An 18,245-nucleotide genomic window follows, 5' to 3' on the forward strand; every position below is an offset into this window, starting at 1 on the left:
CTTCCTGATGGCCCACACCTGCTGCGCTGAAGTGTTAACTGAATGCAGGCGCCAAAGAGATGCAACTTCCTGGGCATGCACATTAAGGACAAAACGGTGGAGTATGACCTTCCAGGGACACACCACCAGAAAAGGGAAGAAAGCCTCAGATGGGTATGTGTACAGCTTCCTCAACACTGTGTGTGCTCACTTCCCAAGTGTAAGGAGGGCGCTGTGTGTGCAGGCAGCCCACCCTAAGGGAAGAATCACGGAAAGGGGCCAGCCTGTAAAATCCTACCTAGGTTCAAGGTTAAACACTGCACTTGGCCTTCAGGTGCCCACTTGGGTCTCTTCCAAGTGAACTTTCCTTTCCTTCCTGCTCTAAAGCCTTTTTAAATAAACTTCCATTTCTGCTCTGAAACATGCCTGATCTCTTTTTCTGCCTTATGCCCCTCAGTCAAATTCTTTCTTCTGAGGAGGCAAGAATTGAGGTTGCTGCAGACCTACACGGATTTGCCACCGGTAACTCAGATACTTTCTGTGGGTGACACAAGGACAGCAGTCATATTGGATTAGGGCCATCCCAATGACCTCATTATCCTTAATTACCTCATTTAAGATCTGATCTCCAAATCTAGTTACTTTCTGAAGTATTAGAGGTTAAAATTCCCACATATGAATGTTAGGGGAAACAATTTAGCCCATAACAAGATCTAACAAATTTAATGATTAACTTGTAAAAGACACTACATTAACAGAAGACCACTGGTAAAAATAAAAGTGGGGAGAGTGGGATACAACTTATACCCATGTACTCATTGACAATTACTCTCAGGTAGAATTTTTTCTACAAAAATGGTGATTTATTTCACTTTAACATACAATGGTAGATATATTGGGGATCATCAAATTTTTAAAAATTTTTGTTGGGCTTACTTTACATATTACAATACTAACGTAAGCTTATAAACTCTTCCATTTCAATGAAGGAAAGGGATCCAATTAACACCTGCTAGCAGCTTGGCTAAGAATGGACATTAAAATCAGACAAAACACTGAAAATATAAAGTACTTTTCTCCAAATGTGTATACAAAGTTTTGAAACAAAATCACTGCCTGCTCCACAGGACAGACAATTTGAATTTCAAAAATGCTCCAGGCCGGGAATTGCATAACCCTGTGTAACAATTACTTATAATACAGCTTAACGATATTTTATCGAAGACTTTTTCATTTGAGATTTTTAAAAAACTGAAGTAAAAGAAAAACAGTAGCCAAGGAACTGCACAACCAAAAAATGAAAATTATATAAAATATTTCCACCACTATTTAAATGCCAAATTTAATCAAGCAATAGTAAAAAAACAAAACAACATAATAATACAACCTTCTGTTTAAAATAACAGCACTGTTCCACCTCTCTTCCATTGAATTTTACATATGAACAGACTATATATACTGGTTTTTCAGAGAAATGTCCATTTGGTCTGCCACACCTGTCGGGCTCATCCTAAATCCTCTCATTGTCTTCAGAGGACTTGCAACTCCACGCTGTTTCTATATTTCCAGCCTTCCGGGGTAGGTGCAATGTCTCAAGTATAATACATTTCTCCCTTTTCCTTTACACAGTGCAGAGTATATGGGCTTAGGTTATGTAGATTCTGTTTCACTCCAGGTCACTGTCTTTCTCTAAATTCAAGGCGGTATTCAATGGAGTGCAGTAGTTTGGCTTGTCAGAAGGTACATAGCCTGGCAGACACAAACACTTGTAGGAACCATCGGTGTTAATACACTTCGCATTCTTGCAGAGAGACATCCGGTTGTTCAACTCATCGCATTCATTTACATCTGCAATAAGTCAAGCCATGCAGATAAACGATCTTTGATATTGCTCTGTGAGGACACATAACCTGAGGCTTACCTGAGGCCCTTCCCCCAACCACCCCAAGGAAGCTTTCTCATCATTGCTTCAATCACAGACAAGATAAAGGTTACTTTTTTTAGATCTTAAAGAGGTAGATTATCAGGGAGGTTCTAGAACTTCTTTCACTGTTATCTAGCAAAACATGAGCATTTTGTGAGCTTGATATTTTCTAGTAGAACCTCAAGGAAGTTACAGGAACTATATTACTTCCAAATTCCTTCCCATAGGTATGGAGGAACTGCTAGATTTGTCAAGAGGAACCAGATACCTATGCAGAGGCCTCTCCATACAGCCTGTCTAAAGCCTTCGGTAACATTCGCAGACCTCTTTCTACATGACACCCATTTAGGCTCTCACTCACTTGAAACATCTGTTAAGAAGCTAGGTTACCTATTTTACAGACACACCACGGATTAAAACTAACAAAAGCAAAGTGGGCAAAAGGACTGCTTCAAGATGGAGAAGAGGCCGGGCATGGTGGCTCACGCCTGTAATCCCAGCACTTTGGGAGGCCGAGGTGGGCGGATCACGAGGTCAGGAGATTGAGCCCATCCTGGCTAACACGGTGAAATCCCATCTCTACTAAAAATACAAAAAAAAAAAAAAAAAAAAAAAATTAGCCGGGTATGGTGGCGGGTGCCTGTAGTCCCAGCTACTCAGGAGGCTGAGGCAGGAGAATTGCTTGAACCTGGGAGGCAGAAGTTGCAGTGAGTCAAGATCACCCCACTGCACTCCAGCCTGGGTAACAAGAGTAAAACTCCATCTCACAAAAAAAAAAAAAAAAAAAGAATTGTGGTAAAATATACAGAACATATTTACCATTTTAACCATTTTTAAGTATATAGTCCAGTGGGATTAAGTATATTCATACCATACTTAATGTACCTCTCCAGAACTTTTCTCATCTTCCCAAACTGAAACTCAGCAAATCTATCTTAAATGTTCTCTACTGACTGAGATATGGACATGGGGTGTCAGGAAAAAATTAATGTCCCATAAAACACACATCATTCTTACCAACACAGGTCATCTTGGCCGTATCCAAGTGATACCCATCAAAGCAATCACAGGTGTAACCTTCCTGGACCCTCACACAGCGACCATTTTCACATCCATTGAGGATGCCGCATTCCTCAGCCTGCAACTCCTCAAAGCTATTTAGAAAACCTGGAAAGGAAAGGGCAGAAGCTAAGTTAGACCTTCTCAACTTCCTATATCATTTTTTAAATGATATTTAGATGATGGTTCATTTTCTAAATAGACACATATATGTCCATATATATTTCAGACATCTTAAAGTTAGCATCAGAAATACTGAATGTTGCTGTGTAAAATAGCATAAAAATATTTTGTATATTTTGTACAGAGTAGCCTCATTTTGAATTCTGATATTCTATGTTAAAATCACATAAAATGAGAAAGCAAGTATGGTTTTCGTTTTTGCTCTTAATTATTAAAAGTGTTCATCCAAAGTTCCAAACTTCCTGAGTTCGCAGTAGGGCAAATGTCAGACTCTCAGGACAGAACCAACAGAATTCACTATCGGAGTCTAGTAAGCATTTGCTAAGAAGGTCCATAAGAGTGTGAGGCAATACGTTTTCAGCCGGAGTTTGTAAGACCAGAGAGAAGCAGGCTGGCTTTGCCATGTGTTTGTTTGCTCTGGCTACGGAATGAGCCTTACAAAAGGGCTCCCAGGGGATCAAAGGAAAAATTCAGTAAAAGGGCCTCAAAACATCCTGACAAATGAGAAAGAACATCACACTTGTGTTTAGAAAACCCAAAGTCTGGGCTCATTCCTATAATCCCAGCACTTTGGGAGGCTGAGGCGGGCAGATCCCCTGAGGCCAGGAGTTCGAGACCAGTGTGGCCGACATGGTGAAACCCTGTCTCTACTAAAAATACAAAAAATTAGCCGGACGTGGTGGTGGATGCCTGTAATCCCAGCTACTCGGGAGGCTGAGGCAGAAGAATCGCTTGAGCCTGAGAGGTGGAGAATGCAGTGTGCTGAGATCACGGCCACTGTCCAGCCTGAGCAACAGAGCGAGACTCTGTCAAAAAAACAAAAAACAAAAAAAAAAAACAAAAAACAAAACAAAACACACACACACACACCAAAAAAAAAAAAACAAAACCAAAAGTCTTTTTTTAAGGAAACAAAGAAACTCTTGTTTGGCTCTTTTTATAGTTTAGATCTCTTGAAACCAAGTCAGAGCTAGACTTTAGAGTTTTTGTGATATAAAAACAATTTAGCCTGGCATCAAGAGTGTTTCGCTCTCATTTTGCAGAGGAAAGTTCTAAACATAAATCCACAGTGACCCAACACACTGTCATGTGGCCTCTCATCTCCTGTCTCTTCCCAATAGTACCACAAAGTAGCTTCAAAAAAAAATAAAATATGGCTAGAACTTTCTATCTGGCCTTTGAAGTAATTCTACAGTGGAACTGCAGGGGGCAGCAAAATATCATTGCTTATGGAGGGCAATAAGGTCTAACTCGGAGGAATTGGACAAGGATATGGAGTTTGGTCTCGCTGATCACCAAAAAGCAACCAACTTAGCCAGCTTTTTTTTTTTTTTCTAAACAAGGAAATAAAGACTTACTTGTTACTTCTCTTAACTACAACAAAAAAGAAGTTTCAACAATGACTAAAGTGCCTGAGGTCAACATGGAGACAAATTTGGTCAGAGTTTCTCTTACATTCTAAGATCAGGTGCCCTGAGGGGAGATAGGTGAAGAAGAAATTTTAGAGCATGTCCTTCAGAGAAGAAAGTGGGTTTTAGAGATGACCAAAAAATATACAATAAGTGAATCTTAAATTATCTGTTTGGGTAAGAACAATACACTGGTATTGGGGGACTTGAGTTCCCACTCCCATTTCCCTATGTGTACATTGTAAACTTGGGCAGAAAGCTTATTTTTCTCACGTATGAAGTAAAAGCACTGAATTTTAGGATCTCTAAAGCCCCACTCAGTTATAGGTTTATTTTGTGGAAATGAACCATGGGATTTGAATCAGAGGAACTCGGTCTTCTGCTCATGCCTGTGACCCTGGCCAAGTCACTTGATTTTGCTGAAACCAGGTTCCTCATTTAAAAATAGAGAAACGATGCTATGTAGAATGGCAGACCCAACACTGAACACAATGCCTGCACTCAGTAGAAGTATTTTGTAATGAATGAACACTTTTCTACCTTGTAAAGATTAAATGAGATTTGGCATAAGTTTGGGGGATAAAAAAGAAAATATGGTACATATACACCATGGAATACTAGGCAGCCATAAAAAGAATGAGATAATGTCTTTTGCAGGAACATAGATGGAGCTGGAGGCCTATTATCCTTAGCAAACTAACGCAGGAACAGAAAACCCAATACCACATGTTCTCACTTGTAAGTGGCAGCTAAATGATAAGAATTTATGAATACGAAGAAGGAAACAGCAATGACTTTCTTCACAGAATTGGAAAAAACTACTTTAAAGTTCATATGGAACCAAAAGAGAGCCTGCATTGCCAAGACAATCCTAAGCCAAAAGAACAAAGCTTGAGGCATCATGCTACCTGACTTCAAACTATACTACAAGGCTACAGTAACCAAAACAGCATGGTACTGGTACCAAAACAGAGATATAGACCAATGGAACAGAACAGAGCCCTCAGAAATAATACCACACATCTACAATCATCTGATCTTTGACAAATCTGACAAAAACAAGCAATGGGGAAAGGATTTCCTATTTAATAAATGGTGCTCGGAAAACTGGCTAGCCATATGTAGAAAGCTGAAACTGGATCCCTTCCTTACACCTTATACAAAAATTAATTCAAGATGGATTAAAGACTTATATGTTAGACCTAAAACCATAAAAACCCTAGAAGAAAACCTAGGCAATACCATTCAGGACATAGGCATGGGCAAGGACTTCATGACTAAAACACCAAAAGCAATGGCAACAAAAGCCAAAATTGACAAATGGGATCTAATTAGACTAAAAAGCTTCTGCATAGCAAAAGAAACTACCATCAGAGTGAACAGGCAACCTACAGAATGGGAGAAAATTTTTACAATCTATCCATCTGACAAAGGGCTAATATCCAGAATCTACAAAGAACTTAGACAAATTTACAAGAAAAAAAATCAAACAACCCCATCAAAAAGTAGGCGAAGGATATGAACAGACACTTCTCAAAAGAAGACATTTATGCAGCCAACAGACACATGAAAAAATGCTCATCATCACTGGCCATCAGAGAAATGCAAATCAAAACCACAATGAGATACCATCTCACACCAATTAGAATGGCGATCATTAAAAAGTCAGGAAACAACAGGTGCTGGAGAGGATGTGGAGAAATAGGAACACTTTTACACTGTTGGTGGGACTGTAAACTAGTTCAACCCTTGTGGAAGACAGTGTGGCGATCCCTCAAGGATCTAGAACTAGAAATACCATTTGACCCAGCAATCCCACTACTGGGTATATACCCAAAGGTTTATAAATCATGCTGCTATAAAGACACATGCACATGTATGCTTATTGTGGCACTATTCACAATAGCAAAGACTTGGAACCAAGCCAAACGTCCAACAATGATAGACTGGATTAAGAAAATGTGGCACATATACACCATGGAATACTATGCAGCCATAAAAAAGGATGAGTTCATGTCCTTTGTAGGGACATGGATGAAGCTGGAAACCATCATTCTCAGCAAACTATCGCAAGGACAGAAAACCAAACACCGCATGTTCTCACTCATAGGTGGGAATTGAACAATGAGAACACTTGGACACAGGATGGGGAACATCACACACCAGGGCCTGTCGTGGGGTTGGGGGAGTGGGGAGGGATAGCATTAGGAGATATACCTAATGTAAATGACGAGTTAATGGGTGCAGCACACCAATACGACACATGTATACATATGTAACAAACCTGCACTTTGTGCACATGTACCCTAGAACTTAAAGTATAATTTAAAAAATTTAAAAAAAAGAACTTACTCATATAACCAAATACCACAAAAAAAAAAAAAAAAAAAAAAGAAGGAAACAACAGACACTAGTGGAGGGTGGGAAGAGGGAGAGGAGCAGAAAAGGTAACTATTGGGTACTGGGCTTCATACCTAGGTGATGTAATAATCTGTACCACAAACCCCCATGACATGTTATCTATGTAACAAACCTTTTTATGTACCCCTGAACCTAAAAGTTAAAAAAATTTGTACCATAAAAAAAAATTGAGCAATACATCCATGGCAGGCCCATTTTAAAACTTTAAAGGAGAACAAGAGTCCCAGCTACTCAGGAGGCTGAGGCAGGAGAATCTCCTGAGCTCATGGGGTGAAGACCAGCCTGGGCAATATAGTGAGACCCCAATTCTCAAAAAAAAAAAAAAAAGTGACACCGCATACTCAAAGCCAGTTAAGAAACACTTACACAAAACAAAGACTTAATCTATGACAATATTTTCAGATCCCACGTATCACAGCAAAATGATTTTTACTTCATAGCTAATACATTTTTTATTATTACAGAAATTAAAACATAAAAAGTAAAACTTGAAACTCCCCACACATCAGGCAGGCTCCCCAAAATACTTCTGCAGGACTCTAAAACAGGTCAGGACACTACAGTCTCTGGTCCGAATCTGGCCTGCTACCTATTTTTGTAAATACACACAGCCACACCCATTTGCTGCTGTGCTATCTAGGGCTGCTTTTGTGAAACTACAGCAGAGTTGAATACCTACAACAGAAACCACATGACCTGCAAAGCCTACAAATTTTACCATCTAGGCTGGGTGTGGTGTCTCACACCTTTAATCCCAGCACTTTGGGAGGCCGAGGCAGGTGGATCACAAGGTTAGGAGTTCAAGACCACCCTGGCCAACACGGTGAAACTCCATCTCTACTAAAAATGCAAAAATTAGTCGGGCATAGTGGTGCATGCCTATAATCCCAGGGCTACTCAGGAGGCTGAGGTAGGACAATCACTTGAACCCAGGAAGTGGAGGTTGCAGTGAGCCAAGATTGCACCATTGCACTCCAGCCTATAGACTCCGTCTCAAAAAAGAAAAAGAAAATGTACTACCTGGCCCTTTACAGAAAAAAAGTTTGCCTATTCTCTGCTCAAGTAAATTCCAGTTTTAGAAGTACTGCTCTCCCTAAAGGTAACAGAGATGGTGAACCATAAAGGCGATAAGAAACCTCACTCAGCCTCCGTCTATGTTACTATCTACCCAACACGATCATTTTTGCAGCAGGCTCCAAAAGCCCTTGCTGGAGGTCAGAAAACTGGCTGGGAAGGGGGAAATATTTCTCTGCAACTTGTAAGAAATGTAAAGGCCATTACATCGTCCAAGCTGGAGGTCTTGGAACTGCATCTCAATTTCCTATGTTGCTAAATAGGAGATTGATGTGACACCAACATGTTTATTTCTTAACATGTGTAGTAAATTAAAAAAAGCTTTAAAGCAATGCCAGTATTAAAAAGAAGGTACATAAGCCAGACATTTCAACATGAAAATTCCTGGAATCCAAACTATAATGCCATAGAGGCTTCTGACTTGTAGACTCTCAGGACCCATCAGTGCCTGGGATTTTGGTTCTCCATTTGTCCTGGGGTTACTGAGGTTTCAATGCTTTTCATGATCCCAGGCTCTTGCTTACATCTAAGAACAGAGTTATTGAGGAGGTCTAGGGAGGAAAGCTGTAAGCCACGGGATTGTCAGAGTTGCATATAGACTTAACCTGGTATTCCTGATTTATGGGGCAAGCTGGGCTTTCTTTCAACCTTAATAATTCTTCTCCCTTCCTTTTTTCTTAAGTAAACGTTTACTGACCCGTAACATATACAGAGAAGCATCAAAACCTAAGTGCACAGTCTTGTAGCTGTGAGTGCATTCTGGTCCATTTCATAAAGAGCTGCATGGTTATGTGCTGTGGATGAAAAGAAAGAGTGTTGTTCATCTATGGTGTTAGGAGTCAGGATAGTGGTTACCCTAGGAAAGGGGGTGGGAAAGGGCGCCAGGGGCCTTCTGGAGGCTGGCACTGCTCCTGACCTGTGTGGGAGTTACACAGGTGTGTGTTAATCAGCCTAGCTGGATTAATAGAATGTTCTTATCATGGACATTTTAAAACATTTTAAATTCTACCAGATGATCAACACACTACATCCTTCAAAAAAAAAGGGGGGGGGGGAAGGGAGGACAAGGAGGGAATGAAGAAGGGAGAGAAACAGAAAAGAGAAAGAGAAGGGAAGGAAAAAAAAAAAAAGCTCTTGATGCAGAACTGAAATAGCTCCTAAATTCAACTAGAAATCTCATGCTGTTGCCCCAGAACTAGGTCCTGGCTAGGACGCTTTGTGCACAGGTGACAGGGCCCAGGACAGAAAAAAAGCTTCACTGCATTTTTCTCTAAAGTCCTAAGTCAAACTCCAGCAATTACCTATCTTAAAAATGTGGTGCAGGCCAGGCATGGTGGCTCACACCTGTAAGCACTTTGGGAGGCCGAGGCGGGTGAATCGCTCGAGTCCAGGAGTTCGAGACCAGCCTGGACAACATGGTGAAACCCCCTATCTCTACGGAAAAAATACAAAAATTAGCCGCGCATAGTGGCGCATGCCTGTAGTCCCAGCTACTCGGGAGACTGGGGTGGGAGGATCGCTTGAGCCCAGGAGGCAGAGTTGCAATCAGCTGTGATCATGGCACTGCACTCCAGCCTGGGCAACAGAGCGAGACCCTATCTCAAAAAGAAAAAAAATTTGTGGTGAAGCTACACATGTGAGGACGGCCCCTCTGTGAGCTGTGGATGAGGCTCTCGAAATGGGCGTTGTCCTGTTCTTGTTCTTGAAGTGAGACTATCTACTAATATTTCATTGTGGACCTCCTGCTGTTTCAGACTTCAAATTGTCTGTATTTGAAAAGTCTGAATTGAGCTTGTGTGTTTGTAGGCTTCCTCACACAGCATTTACGTTCTAAAGGGGATCAAAATTTGCAGATACACACTCCCACTTCCCCCATGAAAGCTGTGCTCACTAATCCAGGAAAAGTTGGCACACGTTATTTCTTACTCCATAAATCCCCTCACCAATGTATTTTAAAAAGTCATTTCTGACCGAAACGGCAATTCTTTTCTTACCTCCTACTCTAAAACACTTACAATAATGATCAACTTGTACAGTTAACATTTGCATTTCCCTGTAGGAAAAAAAAGGCTGCAATGCAACTGGGCTCTTATGGAAACCTTGGCCCTCAAACTAGTCCACCACTTAAAGAGAAAAGAAATGATTTTGTTATAGAAATTATAATGATAGGCTGGGCATGGTGACTCATCCCTGTAATCCCAGCACTTTGGGAGGCCAAAACGGGTGGATTACAAGGTCAGGAGTTCAAGACCAAACATGGTGAAACCCAGTCTCTACTAACAATACAAAATTTAGCTGGGTGTGGTGGTGTGCGCCTGCAATCCCAGCTACTCGGGAGGCTGAGGCAGGAGAATCACTTGAACCCGGGAGGTGGAGGTTGCAGTGAGCTGAGATGGTTCTTCCAGCCTGGGTGACAGAGCGAGACTCCATCTAAAAACTTTAAGAAAAAGAAATATAACAGTACCCCCACCAGCAAGACTATTCATCAAACGCAATGGTTCTTTTTGTTTGTTTTGTTTTGAGATAGGGTCTCGCTCTGTTGCCCAGGTTGGAGTGCAGTGGTGTGATCTCGGCTCACGAATGATGCAGTGGTTCTTAGACTCACCCGTGCAGAAGGACTGCCCTTGTGAAACAAAGATGGCTGGGTCCCACCCTAGACTTTCTGACCAGCAGGTCTGGGGTGGGACCAGAAATGCTGCATTGCTAACAAGTTGCCATTACATTTTGAGGACCACTGATTAATCTTCAACCACAACTTAGTATCAAAGGAACAAGGTTATTTTGCTTACGGTCTTGGATGAAGTAGGGATCGGTTTCTGGAGCATACTGTTCACTGAAGTCAACCAAGGCATCCCGTCCATATGGCTGCCGGCGTCCCGTCACGGGGATGTTACACAGCTGAGCATAGTCATCTAAGGAGTGGACAAGCAACATCAGGCCCCATCACTGTTAGCTGGCACCTGCCCCACCCCTCGCAGCTCAGAGCAGCAGGAATCTGCCAGCACACCCTTCCACGTGTGTCTCCATCTCCTGCGTACCACTGAGCCTGGAAAGTGTCTGAATATCTTCTGATGGGAATTTTATACATCCATGTACAATGACTGCTGTAGAGCATAATTAAGGTTCCAAACTGCAGATCAAAAATATTAGCTTAACAGTGGGTGGACCACATCCCAGAGCAGTAAAGGGCTGAAAAAATGGAGCCATCTGAGATTGCTTCAGGCCTTTTGGAAGGATGGCTTTACCTAAACCCATCAAGAGTTATCATCAAAAACATTTTTAAAGTAGAAAGTAGTCATTCTGACAGACAGGTGCTTTTTCGCTCTCTAGAGACAGGAATAAATATATCTCTGGTGTCCAAAAATGATACAGCACCAGGCAAGGATGCTGCTTAAATTAGTAGCCACTATTATAACTCTACAGTCTCTATGGATAGCATTATAGCTATGCTGAGAGTCATAATAATCACGATAATAAGAACAGCCGTGGCAGTGGTAATAACAACAGCTACCAGTCATATAATGCTTGCTCTGTGCCAGATACTGTTCTAAGCACTTAACACACATCAATGCACTAAAACACTCACACCATCCTATGAAGAGGTTCTACCATCTCCATTTTACCAGTGAGGAAACAAAAGCACAGAGAGGTTACATGACAGCTGCCATGTGGCAGAACCTGACTTGAAGTCAGAAATGAAGCTCCAGAGTGCACAGTTTTCACATTTGTCTCTCCTGCAATGATCTCAGCTCCTTTGGAATTCCTGTCCTCACCATCTCTGTACCCCAGCTAGACCCATCTGTGGTTTTCACTTCCTGAGGCCATATTGCCGTTCCACACTGGGTCAGCCCCATGGCTCCCTGACTTCTAGACTCCCCTTTACTCCTCCCCCAAGGACCCACCAGTGCACGGGATTTCGGTTCTCCATTTGTCCTGGGGTTACTGAGGTTTCAACGCTTTTCATGATCCCAGGCTCTTGTCTACATTTAAGAACAGAGTTATTGAGAAGGTCTAGGGAGGAAAGCTGTAGAAAGGACAGCCTCATGTTCTGAGTATGTTCCACAAAATACACTTTCCAAAGATACATCTAGCAGTTGGTGAAATTCTGGGGCTCCACAGATGTCAACAGCTCTGTTAGGACTGTGAGGTGCAGGCAGGCTACAGGCCCCAGGACCAGATGGACATGAGTGGGGCCTGTCCAGATGGCCACACTTGCCTGGAATTTTCCTCTATTGTGTTTATTCTTGCAATATCCAAAAAAAAAAAAACAAAAAACAAAAAACCCATCAAGGCAATACTGTGAACCCTGAAGGCTTTCTTTTATCAGCTCCTACTTAAATGACTGGAGGAATGAGGGTGATGAATCAAAGGTGTGCACACGTGCACACACACATTCTGAGAACTGCCCAAAGCAAGTGTAAGGCCAGAAAAGACCTTGAACCACTGGATAGGGGAGGATTCTGGCTGCCCCTGTCTAAAATTCTCCTTATGTGGAAGCATTCCAGGAACAACATCCAGACTCCAGACGTCCCAGCACTTTTGCATCAAACCATTCTGTGTGAAATATTAATTTCATTAAGGAAATAGCCGAACCTGGAAAAAGATTCTTGACTCAAAAGAAAACAACTACTTTAAACAGAGAGAGCACAAATGGCTGTCAGTTCTGCTTAAAGTTTGAAAACGCAGAATTAAGGATTTCTTTGCGAGAGCAAGATTGCTGAAATGTTTACAAGTTTCAAGAGCTGAGGTCATCTTCTCCCATTATTTTTTATATACATTTGTTGTACATCTGAAAGAGAGACTCGTTCCATATTTTATATTGAAGCCGCAGTTGTGATCTGGAGGAGATGTGAAAAATGAATTAATTCTAGTACTTATTTTTAAAGAAAGGGTCGGCCGGGCACGGTGGCTCATGCCTCAGGCCAAGGTGGGTGGATCACGAGGTCAAGAGATGGAGACCATCCTGGCCAACATGGTGAAACCCTGTCTCTACTAAAAATACAAAATTAGCTGGGCATGGTGGCGCGTACCTATAGTCCCAGCTACTCAGGGGGCTGAGGCAGGAGAATCGTTTGAACCTAGGAGGCAGAGGTTGCAGTGAGCCGAGCCGAGATTGTGCCACTGCACTCCAGTCTGCATGACAGAGCAAGACTCCGTCTCAAAAAAAAAAAAAAAAAAAGGGTCTCGCTCTACCACCCATGCTGGAATGCAGTGGCACCATTTTGGTATCGTGGTCCACTGCAGCCTCAAACTCGTGGGCTCAAGCGATCCTTTCACCTCGGCCTCCTGAGTAGTTAGAACTATAGGCATGAGCTACCAAACCTGGCTAATTTTTGTTATTTTTTATAGAGACAGGGGCTCACTATGTTGCCCAAGCTGGTCTCAACTTCTAGGCTCAAGCGATCCTACCACCTTGGCCTCCCTAAGTGCTGGGATTACAGGTGTGAGCTGCCGTGCTTGGCCAAGGTACTTATTTTATAAAGCGAAATCCAGAGGTGACTGAGCATCCTGCTGATGCCTGTTGGCTGTCAGAGAAGCCTTGCTGAGACTTGAGGTCCAGGGATGTCGAATGCCATGATCAGGGGCTGGCCAGGGCAGCCACCTTCAATCCAGTGCACTCCCCTAGGCATGCTTCCTCCACCAAAGAAATTAGATGGGCTTGAGTCTCTAAGCTGTCACTCTACAGCAACGCCAGAGGAAAGGACTGAAGGTGAGGGTGAAGAGGAAGGGCAGGCTCCTGTTCCTATGCAATGTTTAGGAACAGCTCCCTGCAAAAGGTGGACCTGAACTGAAACTAAATAGGTACGTAGGAATTATGTTGCAGAATGTTTGATTAATTTTTAAAAGCACATACCCAAAGGCATCAAGAAAGAAAACTAAGTTGTTTTTTGGGACTACCAAATGGTTCCTAAAGAAGTCTTCTGACTAGCCCAAGGCTAGGGAAGTGGGCAGTGGAGGGTAATGGGTTGGGGGAGGTACTTCTGGGATAGTCCACGTCCTCCTTCTTTTCCTTTCTTCCCCTGCCATGCGTTTTTTCCTCTTAAAATGCTAGAGCGTGTTGCCCTTTGCTGCTTCACCTTTCTCTAACATATTCACATTCCAAGCTCCAAGACAGTTTTGGTCAGTGATCAAAACATCCTTTCTGCACCATGTCTTCTCTTTTGTATCTGAAGATGTGCTAAAGTCCCATCATCACCAGGAAATGTATTTTGAGTTATTTCTCTGGGAGCCTGCACAGGTCTGTCCTAATCCATCCACGCCACCCTTCCGATCATGCACATCTGCCCTGATTCTTGGCCAGGATCGTGGGGTAATGGGAAGAACATGGGCTTTGGAGGTGGAAGCTGGGGCTCAAGTCCTGATTGCACCACTTACTTCCCAGCTTAGCAGTTTTGGGAAAGCCTCAGTTTCCACATCTGTAACACAGGAACAAGAATTCTTGTTTGTCTACATCTGTGTTACTGACATGTAAAAAAATGAGATAATGTTGTGAAACTATTTTAAAAATTTGAAGCACCAAGAAAATGGAGAATCCAATTTTTTCTTGTGGGTGACATCACTAAGTCCCTAGTGAACATTTGGAAATAAATGAAGATTTTTTTTAAAGACAGTATTATAATGAGTGAGTGATTTACATTTTAATGTTAACAAAATGTAATAGCAGTGATCAACAGGCAAATAATTGTGCAGTAAAGAAAAATGGAAGAACGGTCCACAGGTGTTTTTAAATCTCGTTTCAAGACTATTTGGAGTTTTTAAATAGGTAGAGGGAAACTAGCTCAGTAAATAGAGAAGTCTTCCTAGACTTCCTCTCAAACAAGGCACAAAACTGTTGCCTGCCTCGGTAAATTTAATTACTTGGTTGCGCAGTGATAAAGTATGAATATGAACAATAGTACATTTTAACATTAGATCATCAGAACTCAAAGTGCAAGGGAAAAACTGATGTCCAAGAATTTTTAATATAGGCCTAAATCAGAAATGTCTTGCATAGAGAATAAGTTAATAGAAGAGAGTAGGTTTATAGAAGTGGATTTCACCATCTTTCAGGAAAGCAACGGAAATATCAGGAACTATTTTAATGTCTTGGGCAAGTCATCCTCTTTAGGATCTCTGTACAGGCAAATTTCTAGCATGTGCTGGGCCTCTGGGCACCCCAAGCCACAAGTAGAACCCACTGTAGCTTGGAGGTGCTTGGCGTTGGTTATCTCGTTGACTAGGTCACTGCTACAGTCCAGCTTGGGGGACTGCATGAACTGTGGTTGGCTGAGAGTACAGAGCCCAAGAATAGCAGATCCCTGAACTATTTCCATAACTTCCCACAAGAAACTCTTGGCTGCTACTTCATCCAGCTCAACATGTGGAGATGAACACATTTTCTGTCCTTAGAATCTTTCTCTTTCTCCAAAACACCCTTGACTTATGTGCATCAAGAACAATAGTCACCTCCTTGTCTGGGGCTTGGTGCAGAGGAAAAGTTTTTGCTTAGCAGGGCTTGCCCTGAGAGGTGCACTTTGGAGGCAATCCCATTTGAGACCCCATACAATGTGTCCATCTGGAATCTAGCCAAATACCAATGTGAAATGAACAGGAAATGGAAACAGTCACACCTCAAAGACCCTCCCCGACCCACTGCATTCCCCATGCTCCAAGTGTAAATGCTTAGCTCTTGATCAAAGCTATGAAAGATACACAAGGGATGCTATGGGACGCCGTCGCTAAGTGGTCTAAACAAGATCCAGGCCATTGATCACACTAATTTCCCTGGCATGGCTGATTCATATGACAAATGCTGTTGCTTTTCATCTTAAATTGAAAAAAGAAAAGGTTTAAAAATTATCCCCTGGAGCCTGTGGGTGTGGGGCCCCTGCTGTTGGCAGCAATGGAAGGAACATTACCATATCCTTACTATAAGAAATATCCATTCTTGATGACAGACACATGTGCAGGGCAGTCTGGACAGTCACATGTCACAATGCTACCCTGGCATGTGAGGAGACCAGGAGGTAAAGTTTTAGTTCTGACTGAGGCAAATTAAATTCAGCTGTTTTTAGAAATGGTAGAGAGGTTGCAATTTCGTTTTGCACACATCAGGGCTAAAAATGCAATGCTCTGAAGTTTGAACTGTGTTATTTTTAAATATAAGAGAAACAAGGACCAATTCTCATGCATTAAGAAAAACAGGTCAGGGCTGGGCGCAGTGGCTCACACCTGTAATCCCAGCACTTTGGGAGGCTGAGGTGGGCAGATCACTTGAGCCCAGGAGTTTGAGACCAGCCTGGGCAACATGGTGAAACTCCGTCTCTACAAAAAAATATTGAAAAATTAGCCAGGCATAGCGGCACACTGAGGCTAGAGGATCATCTGAGCCCAGGTAAGTCCAGGCTGCAGTGAGCTGTGATCGTGCCACTGCACTCCAGCCTGAGCAGAGTGAGACCCTATCTAAAAAAAAAAAAAAAAAAAGAAAAAAGAAAAGGAAAAAAAAAGAGAAAAAGAAACAGAAAAGTAGGTCACATGCTATTACAATTTCTAGACCAGGTATTTTTCTTACAGGTTTAAACATGGATTAATGACAATGGTGTTTAAAACACACAACTAGGAAACAGAGGGAGGAGATAAAGAGAATGAAATGTCTCCTCCAGTGACTGATAAGCCAGCATTATAATAGATACTTTTCTTTTTTTTTTTCCCCCCGAGACGGAGTCTCGCTCTGTCACCCAGGGTGGAGTACAGTGGTGCAATCTCGGCTCACTGCAATCTCCACTTCCCAGGTTCGAGTGATTTTCCTGCCTCAGCCTCCCAAGTAGCTGGGACTACAGATGTGCGCCACCATGCCCGGCTAATTTTGTATTTTTAGTAGAGACGGGGTTTCACTATGTTGGCCAGGCTGGTCTTGAGCTCCTGACCTCGTGATCTGCCTTCCTCAGCCTCCCAAAGTGCTGGGATTACAGGCATGAGCCACTGCGCCCGGCCAATGGGCACTTTTCTTTAAATGAAATCAGCAAAAGCTATGAAATTAGAAAAATGTTGGCCATTTACGGAACATTCCACTCTGTACCAGTAAAGAACGGTGGAAGAGAGACCTCCGTGGGTATTGCCACAATACTGTGAGACTGGACGTCTGCCTGGGTGTCTGTCCTGCTCTTTATCCTGGAACACATTACTGCTTACAGTCTCTGGTGAATAGGCAGCAACACTCCTTTCCTGAAACTAAAATATGTGGCATTGTGACGCAAAATTGGATACGCTGCAAACACTTGGAATCCAAAAACGGGTTCCAGTCCTTTTTTCTCCACTTCTTAGTTCCTTGGTCTGGACACATTTCTTTGAGCCTTAGTTTCTCCATTTATTGCACGGAATTAAGGTACTCTTTACCTTAACTCTATTAAAAGTGATTCATTCATTGCTTCATTCGGTGACTGACTGGCTGATGCACTCCTATAACCAAAGGCTGAGAATATTACGGACAGGGTGGGGCTTGAGAGTATGGAAAGATGTGACGATAGTCAATCAGGGCACAGGCAATAACTTATCAGGATCACAGATACAATGACTAAAGTCATCCTGGAAGAGCTGGGAAAGGCTTCAGCTTGAAAACACCATCTGTAGCCAGGAGGTTAACCAGGTAGAAGAGGAAGGAAGGTAACTCAGAGAGAGTCATAAGCATGTATAATAGATAAGAAAGCATTAGGGAAGCTAAGCTGGGCACCGTGGCTCACACCTATAATCCCAGCATTCTGGGAGGCCGAGGCGGGTAGATCATCTGCAGTCAGGAGTTCGAGAGCAGCCTGAACAATATGGTGAAACGCTGTCTCTACCAAAAATACAAAAATTAGCTGGGTGTGGTGGCGTGCACCTATAGTCCCAGCTACCTGGGAGGCTGAGACAGGAGAATTGCTTGAACTTGGGAGGCGGAGGTTGCAGTGAACTGAGATTGCACCACTGCACTCCAGCCTGGGCAACACAGCGAGACTCTGTCTCAAAAAAAAAAAAGAAAGAAAGCAGTAGGGAGCTAACTGCTATAGATGCAGGCTACCGAACAATTAAAAACAGGAGAGTTAGCTAACATGCGCTATTAAGTTCCTATGCACCAGACACTACTTTTGCATACACTGCTTCATTTAAAACTCAGAATTCTACAAAATAATTGTAATTAGCTCCTTTTGTTTCCAATAAGAAAACTACACTTTTTAATA

The 18,245-nt window shown here is 42.4% G+C and overlaps 1 protein-coding gene across 23 annotated transcripts in view; it reads right to left on the reverse strand.

Moving 5' to 3' along the window:
• Nucleotides 1-820: 820 nt before the first annotated feature.
• The window catches only part of LTBP1 (latent transforming growth factor beta binding protein 1), a 446,431-nt gene continuing 429,006 nt past the window's right edge, over nt 821-18,245 (reverse strand). For all 23 annotated transcript variants that reach the window (XM_024242216.2, XM_024242210.2, XM_063713730.1 and 20 more), the window contains 3 exons: nt 10,839-10,961; nt 2,921-3,070; nt 821-1,827 (listed from right to left, as the gene is read on the reverse strand). In XM_024242216.2, the coding sequence (XP_024097984.1) occupies nt 1,646-1,827; nt 2,921-3,070; nt 10,839-10,961 (455 nt within the window). In that variant the 3' untranslated portion in view covers nt 821-1,645. The remainder of the gene's footprint in view (nt 1,828-2,920; nt 3,071-10,838; nt 10,962-18,245) is intronic.

Source organism: Pongo abelii, chromosome 12 (genome assembly GCF_028885655.2).
Source record: "Pongo abelii isolate AG06213 chromosome 12, NHGRI_mPonAbe1-v2.0_pri, whole genome shotgun sequence".
Lineage (NCBI taxonomy): Eukaryota > Metazoa > Chordata > Mammalia > Primates > Hominidae > Pongo > Pongo abelii.